The sequence below is a fragment of the Coffea arabica genome, chromosome 2e (assembly GCF_036785885.1).
Source record: "Coffea arabica cultivar ET-39 chromosome 2e, Coffea Arabica ET-39 HiFi, whole genome shotgun sequence".
Classification (NCBI taxonomy): domain Eukaryota; kingdom Viridiplantae; phylum Streptophyta; class Magnoliopsida; order Gentianales; family Rubiaceae; genus Coffea; species Coffea arabica.
Window position 1 is genome coordinate 4,264,794 of NC_092313.1, and position 16,023 is coordinate 4,280,816.

General features: G+C 39.8%; 4 protein-coding genes across 4 annotated transcripts; 1 reads left to right on the plus strand and 3 right to left on the minus strand.

Moving 5' to 3' along the window:
- The first annotated feature begins 740 nt into the window (after positions 1-740).
- On the plus strand, positions 741-3,252 carry LOC113730209 (pentatricopeptide repeat-containing protein At1g02060, chloroplastic-like). Its single transcript, XM_027254734.2, has one exon. The coding sequence runs from the start codon at positions 871-873 to the stop codon at positions 3,115-3,117; it is 2,247 nt and encodes a 748-aa protein (XP_027110535.1). The 5' UTR covers positions 741-870; the 3' UTR covers positions 3,118-3,252.
- A 772-nt stretch (positions 3,253-4,024) lies between these two features.
- On the minus strand, positions 4,025-6,260 carry LOC113729523 (cell division cycle 20.4, cofactor of APC complex-like). The gene is made up of 6 exons (XM_027253812.2): positions 6,018-6,260; positions 5,501-5,770; positions 5,289-5,391; positions 4,866-5,182; positions 4,404-4,571; positions 4,025-4,297 (listed from the first exon to the last, which is right to left on the minus strand). Exons 1-6 carry the CDS (start codon positions 6,258-6,260, stop codon positions 4,154-4,156), a joined length of 1,245 nt encoding a protein of 414 aa, XP_027109613.2. The 3' UTR covers positions 4,025-4,153.
- Positions 6,261-8,263: 2,003 nt separating this feature from the next.
- Positions 8,264-12,306, minus strand: LOC113730210 (translocase of chloroplast 34). Its single transcript, XM_027254735.2, has 8 exons — positions 12,092-12,306; positions 11,622-11,726; positions 11,337-11,444; positions 11,119-11,243; positions 10,609-10,873; positions 9,059-9,127; positions 8,805-8,966; positions 8,264-8,719 (listed from the first exon to the last, which is right to left on the minus strand). The coding sequence occupies exons 2-8, from the start codon at positions 11,718-11,720 to the stop codon at positions 8,642-8,644; spliced, it is 906 nt and encodes a 301-aa protein (XP_027110536.2). The 5' UTR covers positions 11,721-11,726; positions 12,092-12,306; the 3' UTR covers positions 8,264-8,641.
- Positions 12,307-13,600: 1,294 nt separating this feature from the next.
- On the minus strand, positions 13,601-15,780 carry LOC113730211 (F-box protein At5g49610-like). The gene is made up of 2 exons (XM_027254736.2): positions 15,466-15,780; positions 13,601-14,837 (listed from the first exon to the last, which is right to left on the minus strand). Exons 1-2 carry the CDS (start codon positions 15,693-15,695, stop codon positions 13,817-13,819), a joined length of 1,251 nt encoding a protein of 416 aa, XP_027110537.1. The 5' UTR covers positions 15,696-15,780; the 3' UTR covers positions 13,601-13,816.
- Positions 15,781-16,023: the final 243 nt, after the last annotated feature.

Genomic DNA, 16,023 nt, shown 5'->3' on the forward strand with positions numbered 1-16,023 from the left:
GGAAAGTAAATGAGATGGATATCCATCCCCTCATTCTCCGAATCAATTGTTGAAAACATTAGTGTATAAATTCAGTGTTTAGTTAGCCACCTCTTCTACACGGCCAAGAAGAAGAGTACTTCTTATATTCGGACCCGTTACAGTACTTGACTAATTCCAGTTCACCTGACGAGGAGGAAATTATCAGACTCCAGTGTCGCATTCTTGCTAGCGATATTGGCTTCTGTTTTGGCCACAATCCCTGCCGATATGTCGCTAGATTATGGGAGGGTAGAGCTTTGTCACGACGCCCTGGTGGTTCCCTGCGGGAGGGTGATAAGAACAAACCAACCACCACCACCACCACCACCATCCTCTACATGCTGCGCCAACTTGCAGAAGCAGTGGGAAGCCTGCTACTGCACATTGACAAAAGTTCCAGAAGGTCGGGTCTTTATAACTAGTCCATACGTTGCCAAGGTCTTGGAAACCTGTAATGTGCGCCCGATTCACCTACACTGCCTAATGTAGTAGCAGTAGTAGGATTAGGATGACAACCTAAACTAAGGACACTAGCTTGTATTCATCTCCTGTACTGTGTTACATGGTCAGATGGATTATGCTTGAATAAACAAGGAATTGGTGGTGGAACTAAATGTCCAAATTTTTGGCAAGGGGTGGAGCAATTTCTAAACTTTATATGCTCACCTTCCAAACTAGCAACAATTTTTGCTCTCTCTCTCCCCCCCCCCCCCCCACCTTTTTTTTTCTCTAAATCCCCAGAAGATCTTTCAATTTCAGCAAACAGTGAAAAAAAGAAAAGAAAATGGTAAAGTACTCCTATAATACACCCGCCTGGCGCCAGCAGCCGCGCGCCCAACACATTTCAACATGGCCGCCAATTTGAGTCCAAGAGCCCAAACATTCTGCAACTGCAAAGCACCACGTCCACCTCCTTCACCATTTATCAAACACCATTCATCTCAACCAGAAACCGCCGCCAAAAACAGCAATCACAAGGCTACGGTTGGTAGAAGCAATGGCCATGCCCAATTATCCAAATCAAAATCATCATCTACCAAAACTAAGAGAGCCCGAACCATGGCCAGACTGATTAATGCCAGGCCCTGGTCAACCGATCTTCAAGCCTCACTCGCCCAATCCTCACTTTCCCAAACCACCGTCCTTCAAACTCTCCGCCTCATCACAACCCCTGCCAAAGCCCTCCATTTCTTCCACTGGGCTTACAAATCGGGATTCACCCACACTCCTCAATCCTACTTCCTCATGCTTGAGCTCCTTTGCCAGGCAAGAAACTTCAACTCCGCCCGGAACTTTCTCTTATCCATTCCGAGAAAGTCTAATGGGGCTGTCCAGCTGGAGGATAAGCACTTTAACTGTTTGATTCGCGCCTTTGGCGAAGCTGGGCTCTTTAAAGAATCCCTGAAGATATTCAAAACCATGAAGTCCATTGGGGTTTCACCCTCTGTTATTACGTTCAATCATTTATTTTCAATTTTGCTCAAGAGGGGCAGAACCGGCATGGTCTTCGAACTGTTTGATGAAATGCTTGAGACGTATGGCGTGGAGCCTGATTTGTATAGTTTCAATATTTTGATAAGAGGGTTTTGTAAGAACTCTATGGTTGATGAAGGATTTAGATTCTTTAAGAAAATGGAGAAGTTTAACTGCCAGCCGGATGTAATTGCTTATAATACGATCATTGACGGTCTGTGTAAAGACGGTAGAGTGAAGATTGCGCATAATGTCATGAAGGGTATGCTTAATAAAGGTCCAAATTTGAGTCCTAATATTGTTACGTACACTACTTTGATCAGAGGGTATTGTGAGAAGCTGGAGATTGATGAAGCTTTAGATGTTTTTGAGGAGATAGCCTGTCGAGGGCTGAAACCGAATGAGATTACTTATAACACCCTTGTGCAAGGACTATGTGAGGCGCGTATGCTTAATAAGGTAAAAGAGATATTGGATGGTTGCGGTGGAGAGAATGGAGGATTTGTTCCTGATACGTGTACTTTTAATACTCTGATGAATGCACATTGCAGCGACGGAAATTTAGATGGGGTATTCAAAATTTTTCAGAAGATGTCAGAGTTGAAGGTTCACCCTGATTCAGCAACATATAGTATGTTGATTCGGAGTTTCTGTGAGAAAGGGAATTTTGAGAAGGCAGAGGGATTGTTTCGAGAGTTATATGAGAAGGAGATCTTACTGCATGATGCAGGGTGTACACCTCTAGTTGCATCATACAACCCCATGTTCCGGTATTTGACTGAAAGTGGCAAGACAGAGATGGCTGAGAAAGTGTTCAAGCAGCTATTGAAAAGGGGAAGACAGGATGCTTCTGCTTTTAAAACAATTATGATGGGCCATTGCAGAGAAGGTACCGTTAAGGCTGCTTTTGAAATCTTGGTTTTGATGTTGAGGCGAGATTTTGTACCCGATTTTGAGACTTATGAATCCCTAATTGAGGGCCTTTTGGAGGAGGATGAACCGATTCTTGCTCATGAGACTTTAGAGAAGATGTTGAAGAGCTCTCATCTTCCTAGAACGTCTATTTTCCATCGAACTCTAGCTCGGCTTGTTAGTAAGGGTTGTGCTCATGAATCCTTCAGCATGGTGATGTTAATGTTAGAGAAAAAGATCAGACACAATCTGAATATAGCAACAGATACTGTAATAGTGTTATTTAAAGCTGGCATGCGGGATAAAGCTTTTGAGGTCGTTAGATGTCTCTATGAATATGGGTATATAATTAATATGGAAGAGTTAATTATTTTCCTCTGCAAGCAGAGAAAGCTATTAGAGGCTCGTGAGATGTTGCTTTTTGGCACAAAGAGTGGTCAGAGAGTTGATTTGGGTGTGTGCAACACAGTTTTAAATGGTCTGTGTAAGATCAAAAGAGTAAATGAGGCATTCGAACTTTACTATGAATTGTTAGAGCAAGGAATTCAACAGCCTTTAAGCTGTCTTCAAGAGTTAAGAGTAGCTCTTGAAGCTGAAGGAAGATCAAAAGAAGCTGAGTTTGTTTCTAAGAGAATGCTTAACCAGCATCCGTTGAATGGACCAATGTCGAACTCAAAGGCCTCGGGAAAAATCCCACACACTAGTAGATAATACTACGCATCAGCAATTTCTTGTACTAGTTTCCAGCATTTGTTTTCTGGCAATGTGGAACTAAATCTGCCAATCAACTGCAATACACTTGAGCAAAATGGAATATTTACTGTATAATTGCCATTGCTTTCTGTTTATTGTTTCATCTCTGCCTCTGCATGGCCTTGTATCTTCTGTTAGCCTAAGAATGTATCTCTAAGAATGTGTTTCCTAGAAAGACTATCCTTAAGAAAGGTCGCCAGCAGTCTGCACGGCACTGGACTTCACTGGCTTTTGAATCGATCCCCCTGCGTAGCAGTAGCACTTTTTTATTTTTTATAGGAAGAAAGAAAGTGCTGAATGAATCAACTCCTCCTCAAGGTCAAGCGTTCCCTTCCGAATACAATATATAGTACTAGAACTTGCATATGAGGTGATTGGGGGACAAGCACACACTTCCGTGGTCCATTTCTGTTAAAAAAACACTTAGACCACAATTTTGACCAAATCCATCCCGGGGTGGTTGTATGCGTATTTCCTGTTGCAAACTGCAACTGGCCAAGCAAGCAGTCCTAATTGATTCTAGTTATGGTATGGCCAGGATATGTGGGCATGAAAATTCTCTTCGATAAAACCTGTAATCATAAAATGAGACGGGATGGTTTGAGGGTATTGAAGAATTGTGCTAAGAGAAAAAGACGAAGGCAGAGCATAATGAACCGAAATTGGCTCCCGCTACTAATGAAGATTCAGATTCCTAACAAAATAATGTCATGTTATGGTCAACCTTCCATGTGCGAGATTCTGCAGTCGTATTAACACTCGAAAAATTCATGCAAGAGATAAAAAAGAAAGGCATATTCAGAAAAACGTAGGAAATAACTGAAAACTATTTTCAGCATACTATTTATTTTCAGGTGTCCGTTGATCTACCTTGTGTGATTGGAGACTCTGCAGTGGAAATAACTGTCAAACAAATATACACTCGAACTCAGATACGCTAAGAGATGAGATGATGATTGTTTTCAGTGTCTTGCGAAATTTTCAAGTGATCTATCTATCTTATAGGGGATGCCCTGAAAGCTAACAGGCTATCCAATCCTGAACTTCTTGGTTCATTAGCCTGAGGTGGGCCAAAAACTTCCCAGATGCTAATGGTCTCGTTTGCTCCAGCTGACGCCACTCTTAATCCATCTGGGCTCTGCATCAAATTTAAGATTTCTTAGCATGCTTATCTTTAGATTCAACAGGCAACTAGTTTTCTACAGTGTTGCTCTTGTTTCATTTATATGGACTAACTTTGGCACCTGAGTAAGATGGAGAACTCTGGAATCGCTTTTGCTTGACCCTCCTATTTTGGACATAGAAGGATACTTCCACAAGCAGAGCTGATTTCCACAGTCAGTGTTTCCCCAGCTAAACCCATGCCCACTCAGTATCTCTTTCTGATGCCTGTTCCATTGCAACGCACATACCTGCACCCATATGAGAAATCGAACTTAGTGATGTGCAGCATTCATATGTTCGTATAGACAGAGTCTTCAAAAGGAACCAGGCTTCAAGATACAACAGAAAGTTTCAGAAAATGCATTCAACTATCATCTCTCGGGGACTCAAAAGTGATAGCAGGACTAATGGATAGCGAAATTTCTGCAAATGCAGTCAATCTTCATGCATCAAAGACTTGAACTCATCATAACTGGATTACAGAATTTACCAAAGGTGATCACAGAATTTACTGGTAATCACTATGATTATTCTAGACCGACCTGGGCATGAGTATTTATGCTGTTAATGCAAACTCCTTTCTGCACATTCCATAACTTGAGACTGCCATCAAGAAGCCCTCCTCCAGAAGCTAGGACATCACTATTATACGGGCACCAAGCAAGGGCCTTGACCGCAGCACTGTGAGCATTCAAGCGATACATGTAGTGTGATGAGCTCATCTTAGATGCGTTCCAGATGTAGACAAGGTTGTCATCTCCCCCACTTGCTAGAATGTTGCTTCTTCTTGACCATTTCAAACTACAGACACCCCTAGTGTGTACTCTCAAGTAGCATGTCAAACTCTTCTTAGCTCTTACTGCCAAAGAGAATCGTAGAAATGCAGGTTAAGCAAACGAGGCTACATGCTTATTATGCTTGCAAAAGATTACATCGAAGATGAGAAGACTTAATTAGACTGGTACCATCATGGTTAATAATAGCTTTGTCATTGCCTCCAGATGTTAAGATGTGACCATTCCATTCTACAGATACCACTTTATTCTGATGGCCTCTTAGGCTTCTAACCTGCGCAAGAAATTCACCATCACAATGTTCAATATCTACAAATTTTTGAAGGTAATAATCACCGGTCAGTTCATCTAAAAAATATGAGACTAAAAGAAGCCACGCGTACGAGCTTTGAAGTCTCGGCATCCCAGAGCTGTACGTCAGAGCACATATGTCCAACAGCAATCTTTCTGGCATCCCCCGACCAGGCTAGACTTGTAGGATAATCACATTGACTGTCCACGTCCAATAATTTATGAATTGCTCTGTTACTAGGATTCCAGGTGTATAAGGCTGAGCCCAAAGCAACAGCAATCAAATTACCACTTCCCCAATCCAAGACATTCATATAGAAATCATCACTCAAGTTTGGTGCATCCAAAACAAGACTTTCTTTCTGCATCACAAAATCCAGAACTTTTTCTAAATAAGAAGTTTTAGCTGCAGCTTTCAAAGCAAATGAAACAGATTTAACATAGCAAAAAATTCTGCTAACAGTGTCTTTCTGGTTGGGGAAATAGATCTCAATTTTCAAGAATGTAATATTACTAGTTGGAGGGAAAGTAAAACATACTTTTCTGGTAACGTAGAAAACACATAATTCACCATGCATAATCTATAATAGTCTACACTTATAATTTCACCTTTGGGAAGGATCGATTTTTATTAGAATCCCTAGTATTTGTTGTGTCCTCGTCACTTCTCCGCATTTCATCAATAAGGCGCGAGGATTTTCTGCTGGATTTGGGGCTTCCCCTGAAGACTAGCATTCTGTAGGGCCTTCCTTCAACATCTAGAGTCAGATTCTCCTTTAATTTCCTGCTGTACTCCTCCTGATCAAGAAAACCAAAGAAGTGAATGTAGAATGACCTCAAAACTCTTAACATATGTTAAATTCTACACAAAATACAAGAATCCAAATTACGGAGGAACCAGCTTTTAGTTATCAATTAGCTCTTAGAACCCACCAACAAGATCGATCAATCAGCATTTGTACATTAGTTTCAGTGGCGTCTTCAAACAAGAAGAAAGACAATTGGAGAGCAATACCGTGAGTCTTGAAGAACTTAATGCACACATTAAATATAGTTTTGATGAGTTCTTAAACCCAAGAAAAAGACTCATAATCTGAAATATCTGATATAGTTTAATCTCAAACTTCAAGCAATGAACAAGATAAAATTAAGAAAAGTAACATAAAAATTACTAATACAGCAATCGAATCTTCAAGAACTTAATGAAAACTAACGTGAAGAAAAACTGAATATCCAGAAGAACAAAAAGCGACTAACACTGTATTTGGGCTTTTCCAACTCTTTAGTCCTGTTTGTCAATAAACTCTTGGCATGATCAAGATCCATCAGGCTCCTATTGGGTATAAATCTATCTCCCTGCGTGAAAATGATTCAAGAACTCAGTATTATATGGTGAAGTTTATGGAACACAAGCATGAAGAGTTCATTGAGAAAAAGTACTACAAAACTAAAGATGTTTAGGAACTCATGGTAAAATGAATCAAGAAAGTGCCGTGCAGTACCGGAAAGTCGTAGTCAACAGGACTGCGGAGGCGAGTTGGGGAGTAGCAACCAGATTGAAGTACCCAACTGGGATTTTCTCCCATTTGTCCAACACCGACGAAGAAACGCAGATAAGGAAGATGGAATGTGATTTAATGGGTTGCACCTTGCACCGAGATCGTGAATGAAGAAGAAGTTGATGTTGAATTCAGAAGTTTGTCACTACCGTTCTTTCGCGCCAAAGAAATGAAGTGTCCGTTCGCCGTAGGCTGTAGCAGTTGCTATTTATACATATCCCTTCCAGTTTTCCCTTTTTACCCCTTTTTTTTTTTTAATTAAGAGTTGACGGACTTGGTTGGGCAGATTCATGCAGAGGAAAGGGTCTGACCAAAAGGATAGAGGGGCCCAAAGAAGGTAATAGAATGGGGCCCAATACCAATGACAACGTGATTTTCAGACCAATTCGGCTTGGACAGGGGCAGGAGCAACAGTTCTTGAAGGTTATGTGCATAATATACACAGCATAATTTTATTTGTATTCGGTGTAACTCATTTTTAACAACATGTAATTTTAAAATAAAAATTTATGGACTCCACATATAATGTTAAAAACGAGATATAAGATAAAATTTAAATCTTATAATTTTTTTTGACCAAATCTTGGCCATCAACTGCCTGCAACCGTTCCTGCCATAATCCATTCGGCTTGCATGGTCAAGAGCTATTTTGGAACCAATTAAGAACTATTCTTATGAAAACAGTGCAATTTTTGTGTATAATAATAGGTGAAATTCTTGTGGTCCCTTAAGTTCAGTCCAACTGTGATTTCTTTCCCCAAAAAAAAAAAAAAATCAACTATGAATTGGGTACAATTCGCGTTTTGTGCCCAGACTTAAAACTCGTATACGGCGATACGTAATTTTTTTTTTTTTTGTTGGGTGTTCTTTGACCTTCATGCAAATATAACATTCCTGTCTTTGAAAATGGACCTTACAGGAATGGATGGTGGCGTGCAATTCTAAAAAGAATATATGAAAATAAAAAAAGACTGTAAGCCGTGCTAGGACCCCCATGAAGTTACCAAAGTTTGCCGGGAGTTTTGCCAAAAGCCTGAAAGAGCTAGCCGCCTAGCTGAATAGCAAAATATTATTTGGAAAAATGGGGTATTCAAACAAACCCCTAGCGAGGAAACCCCTTCTCCTAGATTAGGTTTATAGGACATCTATCGTTGCAGGGAAAAAAAAAAACAACAAACCCCTAGCGAGGAAAATAAGATTTTCCTGTAATATTTCACAAGAGCCCCAATTTTTTTCTGGACGAGAAAAAAAAGGAAGAAAGAAAAAGAAAAACGAACCATCTGCTGAACAGTGAACTGTGAGAATGACTGATTATTATTAGGATATTAAAGAACAGAAGCGTCCGTAGCAATGCCTTCCAAGTCATAAAAGAAGAAAAGCTAGAAACCCTGCAACTGGGCGACTAATGCCAACATAAAGAATCGTTCACAAAGCTGGAAATGATTAGCACACATTTACCTAACACTCAAAGCTGCTCCATGAAATGGAAAAACAGGAAAGGCTACATAGAATTGAAAGCTGGTTTGCAAAACTTCTTTTTAAAAAAAAAAGTACATAGACTGGTGCTCCGATAACTCGAACTCAAAGGTAAACGCCGCACAGCCACTGATTTCACCAGCAGGAAATTAGTTCGACATAAGAAAGCGGATATGCGTATTCCATAGTGATGATAATTCAAGCCCATGAAGGTCTACCCTCTTGCGCAATATCTTCTCTTATCCACTTCTGAATCCGTTTGATGACAAAGAAATACTGTGGACAAATTAAAGTGATGAATCAGATTGAATACTATTCAAATAACTTCTGTGGAAGGAAAGAAAAACACTTCAGAGCTTACTTGGAAGGCTGCAATCAAAGGTATGACTAACTTCCCCTTGTCATTAGGATTTGGTCCTTCAATCAACTTTCGATCAACCACAATGCTCCTACCTCCACTTAAGACGACATCAGTGATAGTTTTAATTAAATTAGGAATCCAAGCAGTTCCATTAGGAAGAACCTGCCACCCAAAAAAAAAAAGAAGTAGAATCAGATGTAAGAGACTCAGAAGATAACAAAAATGGAAAATTGATGCACACGGCAGCAACAAACCTTCTCATCATTCTCATTCTTATTACACCTTCCACTATTCTCAACTAAAGCAACAGGAATAGGAGAATTCTGAAGCAAAAAATGAAAAAGTTAGATTCAAAAGAACATGCAAACATGAAGTATAAATATAAAAGGACAGGGATGGAAGACTAGAAGTTACATTTTGGCCATAATTTACTAAGAATTTTAGTTTCAATTACTTGGAATGCGAAAGATGTGCGCTGTGAGTAATTGTTTGTTACTACTATTTACTTCTGCCACACTGAGAAAACACATAAAAATAAACAACAGAAGTCTGAATAAACACAATCAATCCTCCAGCCACCAACTCTTGCACATTTAATGCTCACAAATGCAAACCTGTCACTACATCCACAAAATGTATAACTACATCCACACTGACACTTGACCTACTCCAGCTTGACTTGAGCAGTATACGACATGTAATATAAGGGACAAAACCATCTCGGAGCTCCTAAGTACAAAAGAGAACATGAAATTTATACATATATGAGAGTGTGACAGAAAGAGGAAGAGCACATTTTTTATTCGCACTCCATCTCCTTTGTATTTTTGCAAATGCACTTGAAGAACATGGACTGCCATATATATATATGTGTGTGTGTGTGTGTGTGTGTAAAATCAATGCAGCATTACCTCAGAATTAACTTGCAAAACTCCTTGACTCCCCGTGTAACAGGGTAGCATGTAGGTTAGATACCCAACATGTTATTGGGGGAAAAAAAAAGGGAAAGAAAGAAACAAACTATGAATGGCCAACTAGGCAGCAAAAGTCGCCTAATACCTGTTCACCATGGTGACAGCAAAGCCTCTCGCCATATGCCATGCAACAAATGTATTCATATTAGTTAGATTGATCAACCAACTTCCTTTAGTGGAGTTGGCCACCACATTAATTGTGGGGTGGGAGGTCAAGGGTTCAAACCTTGCCTCCCATCAATGTCCCTTAATATGAGGTTTGTTCTAAATCCATACGGGTGTGTGGTGCACCCGTCTGGTCTGATGGTGGTTCAGTCCCCATCAGGTTCCCCCCGGCTCAGTTGGGCCACCCCATAGAGTAGGTTTCCCCTCCCCTTAGGAGTAGGAGTAGGCTAGGCTAGGATAGATGTGCCGTTAAGCTAAAAAAAAAAAAAAAAAGTTAGATTGATCTTTTTCATGGGCCAGGCATACTTAGAGTTGTGTACCTTGAACCTCTCTGCAAGTTCTCTAAGCTATCCCATTTCCTATCCCAACACCATCAATAACAGAAAAATGAACTGATGAACAAAATCCAGTTACAAACACTCATCATCCTCCCAGGAATCAGTACCAGTACTATTTTGATGCCAAAGACTTTTATAGTAATGTTAGATAGATTCAGATAATGCACAAGAAAATATTAAAATTTCTCAGGTTTCTTGTAAACAATTTCCTCAATTCCATTCACAATGCCACTAAGATCCTATCTCTCTTGCACACTGCTATCATTTAATTGGTGAATTCACCTTTAAAGAGAATAGCAGCAGTGAATACTAAAGAAAGTAACACACCTGAATATCTTGTTTTTTTATCCTGGCTCCAAGGCGGACAACTTTTAGAAGAGCCTCTGATCTTCGGGAGAAGAATTCCTCATAACTGAGTCCATCAGGAGGTGAAAGCTGAGCATGGGTGAGAACAACCAGTCCTCGACGCCATATTTCTTTGCCAAAACCATCAGTTATAGCCTTCACAACTTGCCTATCCAAATTATCAACTCGATATGCATCCAAACGATCAACATATAGCAAAATATCTATAGTCTTGTTCAGAAGGAACCTGTCAAGAGAGCAGCGCACAAAAATTTCCCACATTTAGATCTTAATATTAAGCAAAAATGAATGAGAAACTGTGACAGATGCAAAAAGATTTACCATCCGGTTTAACAAGAAGCAGAATTTTAAGAGTAATGTTAGTTTTGAATGGATGAAACTTGATTTCCAACCCTAAAGTGGAGCAAGTAACATAAACGAAACTGCAGTTGAGTCAAAATTTAGCACGTAAAACATTAAAGTAACACTCACTCTTTTATGATCCGAAGAGCTTGGTCATTGACAAATCCTCCTTCAACAAGGCCTGGGGTATCGATAATGTTGAGTGTAAATCCTAACCTTGTTCGTGAAACCAATATCGGCCTAGGGGCCTCTGACTGGAAAACAATTACAATCCCAAACCGGATGAAAGAATTCCTACTATACATTCCCCACCTCATGATGAGAAAATATAGAAACATAAAGCGTACCTGGAAAGCGCTGACAGGAACTACTCTTTCCCCAATAATTGAGTTCACAATGGAGGATTTTCCAACACCACCTTTCCCCATAACAAGGATGGTCAATGTAGTTACTTTCTACAACAAAATTTTACCATCAATAATACTAGGAAACATTTCACCACAGGTAAGCAGATACATAACTCCAATATGCAAAATTTAGCTCCTTCAGGTTCTAATTAATCCAAGCTCCAAATTCTTGGAAAGAATGCAATGGAATAAGTGGAAGTAAAAACAAAAGGGGAAGAATTGAACCTCCTGTTTTAACTTTCCCAACAGTTCATGCAATTTAGTCTGAGTAGCAGCAGGAAACTGCTGTATTCCGGCCCATTCTCTTCCCAAAGACGCCGCCATTGATAGCTGCCACAGAATCCCAATTGAAACATACACTTAGAATTGACATATATATATATATACTTGAATTGAAAAAGCCACAAAGAAAAACCAAAACCGAACAAAACAAAATTCTACTAAGTCCCTCAAAAAGTACAAAGGAAAAAAAAAATAACCCAAACCCAACAAAGCAAAATTCTACTCAAACCTTACAAAAAGTAACCAAATACCTAGGGTTTAAATTCGAAGCTAATCCAAAAACCCAAAAGCATAGGAGAACTAGAATAGAAAGTAGAACTATAAACGAGTGAAAGTGAAGAGCAATACTTGAAATAGTAAATAAACAAAGATAAACAGAGGGTGAAATCCGTGAATTTTGAGGAAAAGCTCACCAGAAATCTTTAAGAGACTAAACAACAGCAGAAAGGATGTGGAAAAAAGAGGCAAAGGGTTTAAGAGTGAAGGTAGAGAAAATGAAAACCCTCTGCCCTCTTTTTTCCCCTTTTTTTTTTTTTGGTTTTGACCCGCTGAGGTGAATGTGATGACCTTATCGCCTTCAAGGCTTCAATCCAGCGGTGGTTTGATATGGACGTAAACCAACAACATTACAGACACGATCTTTGATGATTGGGAAATAAAGCAGCTTGCCTGGCCCTTCCTTTTATTATTATTATTATTATTATTTTATTATTCTTTGTCCTTTATAACTTTCTCTCGCGTGTTCTTGAATGATGGGCCTCTCTTTCAGTAAGAATCGTTGGGCTGGAACAAACTTTCGGAGTTCTCAGCTTTCAAGTGTTCTAAGTATTCGATACAATGTGGTACATATTAAACCAACCAAGCCCAACTCAGTTGGCCACCAAAAAGAGACTCAAAAGGGTGCAGGTCAGGAGTTCAGAACCCCCAACTTTGTGGGTTTTCTTCAAATTTCACCCGCGAGTAGAGGTACTATCGAGCCGAGTTGAGCTCGAGTAGAACGATACTCGAGCTCGAACTCGATCAGAATTAGTGTTACTCGAGCTCGAACGAGTAAAAAATTTGGACTCGAGCTCGACTCGATAAAATAAAATAAAACTCGAGCTCGAGTAAGTTCGAGTAAATATCAAGCCCTATCTACTCGAACTCAAGCTCGAGTTTTGAAATAAACCTATAATTTTTTTTTCAAAATATATAATATAAATATAATATGAAAACTCGATTAAACTCGTCGAACACTCGAATATTTATTTTTGGAGCTCGAACTCGACTCGTTGAATGTAACGAGTAGCTCGAACTCGATTTGACCGAGCTCGAGCCAAGCTTTTTACCAAGCCGCTTGCAAGCTACTCGCGAGCAGCTTGGCTTGATTGCACCTCTACCCGCGAATGTAGAGTGCACCATTTAATTTGGAGATAGTTTCAATGATTTTTAGAAAACAGAAAACAATAAATAAGATCCCATTATCCTTGATTATCACCACCCCTCATAGTTTATGCAGCCATAATGCCACGAGGAGAATTAGGAGCTGTCAAGAGAATTCATCCACATCTAGTTTTGACAAATGTTGGTGTTGGATTTTCACTAAGAGAATTAAATGTTCACCCTTGGTTGATCATCCTCATGTTATTCCTATCGTAGGACATTCAAAAGGTCCAAGGTGAATGCATCATATTCCTAACTGAGCTGCACTTTTGGACTGGGGCAGAAGCTTGAGGGCATGCTTAATCAGGAGTTCTATTTGCGTCATATTCCTGAAGAAGCTGCACTTTTTGCATTGGAGTAGGAGCTTGACAGTGCGGCACCTTCTAACCAAGTGGTGGCGCTACACCTCCCCAATTTCTTTGGTGGTGGCTATGGTGAATTTAGGTTCATTTTTTGCCATGGATCTAAGAATTATACAGAAAATAGAGTTCTGTAATAGGTTTAATGTGTAAAAAGGCAATTTAATCAGTTTATCCGCAACCGCAGCCGGTAAGGCAAGAGCTATCTTTTGGCCCAAAAAAAAAAATTACAAAGAAGAAGAATTAACAGTCATAATGGGTTTGGATCATTTTGGGAGATTGTGTATGAGTCAACCCAAATTAATGAATATAGGTTATAGGGCCATCAACTAATATAGCCAAATATGTCAGCAATCATCAGGCAGACCGGTTATAGGGCCACTCGTAGCAGATGTAATTGTATAGCAGATCCGTGGGTTCAAAATCATCAACTGCCTTCATTTTGCCGTCTTCAGAGTTGTACCAGTAAGGCATGAAAAAAATGGAGAGCAAAATCAGTTGACTGTTCCATGGGTGAAATCCCATAATGCCCATATATTCGCCGCAAATAGGTTCTCCAGGATTTTTTCCCTTGATAGCAGTGATACTCATTCTATGCTTCAAGACCCACCCAGACAGAGACCCAATCCTGGTGTAATCCTCTAAAACCCACATCTCCAAATTCTGCAGATCGTTTACAGCACAGTAAATTCTCCCTTCAGAAAGGCCCAAAAAACTACTATAGCCCTTCCCCTTCCATGGCAAATCCCAGACTTGTACGCATTTCCTGACATGACTATACCCCAATAATTTGAACTGATGAACCGTCCAGAACATAACGTCGCCAACCACAAAAGCTGGTATGTTATGAGCAGCTAAAGTGACTGGAGATGGAGAAATGATAGAGGAGCGTCTCCATTCCCCAGTCAAAGAAGAATATGTGTCTACCTCCAGAGTTGTAGTGGCTTTAAAAGGGTGTGGGTGTGACATTCCAAGTCGAACTACTTCATAAGATATCCTATCTAGTGATGTTGATGTGGCATGCCCTGATGTGCAAAGAAATGCTATATTAGCCACAGCACAAGGCTCCTGGGGTTCTGGAAGCTGCTTAGATTCTCTTGTGATGGGGTTGCATACAAAGTAATGAGTACACGTCTCAGGTGCGGCGCAGCAGAGCAGGAAACCCATGGAAGAGCCAACAATTATGACTCTCTCAAGACCCAGAAAACTCAAAGATACATCAACGTCTAACTCAAGCTCCTTCCCTTCCTCGTATATGAATCGCACCTTTGGAGGATAGTCACGCCGGCCAAGCAATTTCCGAGGGCAGTCAAACTCACTAGCCCATGGCTGCACAAAATAACCCACAAAATGAGGGTATTTGCATCCAGACTCATTGCTGCTAAGACAACATAGACAAGGGTGAACAAACAGAAGATAAGAGTTTGTGTATTTTTTGAAATAGACATTACCAGCACAACCAATAGAAGACTACGTCTCTTAATGTGTTAATAAAAACATACAACAACCACATGTGATTAAGGTCATCCGATTTTGGTATTATCCCGTACCACAGCCGGTTAAACTACGTTTCATTTGGTAAAAAATTGGATATTTGAAATCTCAAAACCCAAAAAATAAATGTGTTCCTGGTTATCAAGGCACGCCAAAATGCATGCAGGGTCAGAGAGACTGGAGTTCACTGTACATCATAGAGTAGGGTTGAGAATATTTTATGCTTCAACTGACCTAAAATTGCTCAAAAGAAAAAAAAGAGAAGGAATTAAACTAAACCTAATACACACAAACCGTAAATTTTGCCTCTTTAACAAATGAATTAATCACTTAACGATGCAAGCCTCATATGAAAATCTGCCAAAAATTCTCAATTTGCAACAAAATCATATTAATTCCGTTCAACATTTTTTTTTTTTTTGGAGAGGGATTTAATTCGACTTTTTACAGTTACAAATAACCATTTGGGGGATCGGAAAGTGATTGACGAATTGTAACTCTGATCACTTAACTGGATTTGCTCTATCAACGTATTATCCATCGGAGTCGTCGGAGCAGTTGGAGTCTGAATTTGGTCCTTGGCCTTCTTCGGATGTCTCTTGGCCAGACTTTGCTCTAATTCCTCCAACGCGATCTGTTGCTCTGCGAGAGTGTCTTTTCGCTTAGAACTGCTCCCATCGATTTGCCACCGCGGCCGAACCTTGTTTGTCACCACCGACTCCGACCTCGTCTCCATCGCCATGTAAAGATTGATGATTATACCGAAAAAAAGATTGAGGGGTGACTGCCAACTCCCAAAAGACGTGAATGCTTTATAGTGTGTTTCTCGGCTAATTACTTATAATATTGTCTTAAAAAAAAAAGCGAACATGTAATAATGGGCGTTTGCTGCCGGGCTTAGTCAGCTAAATAGCAAAATCCTTTTTTTTTTTTAAGCTAATTGATTATAATATTGTTACTTGACAAAAAATTCGATCAAATATAGTCCCTTGATTGCCTGCTATCAATCTATGCCCGTCGCTCCTATATGGCTATATGGCGTGACGGTCACTAAATTTTTTTTTTTTAAA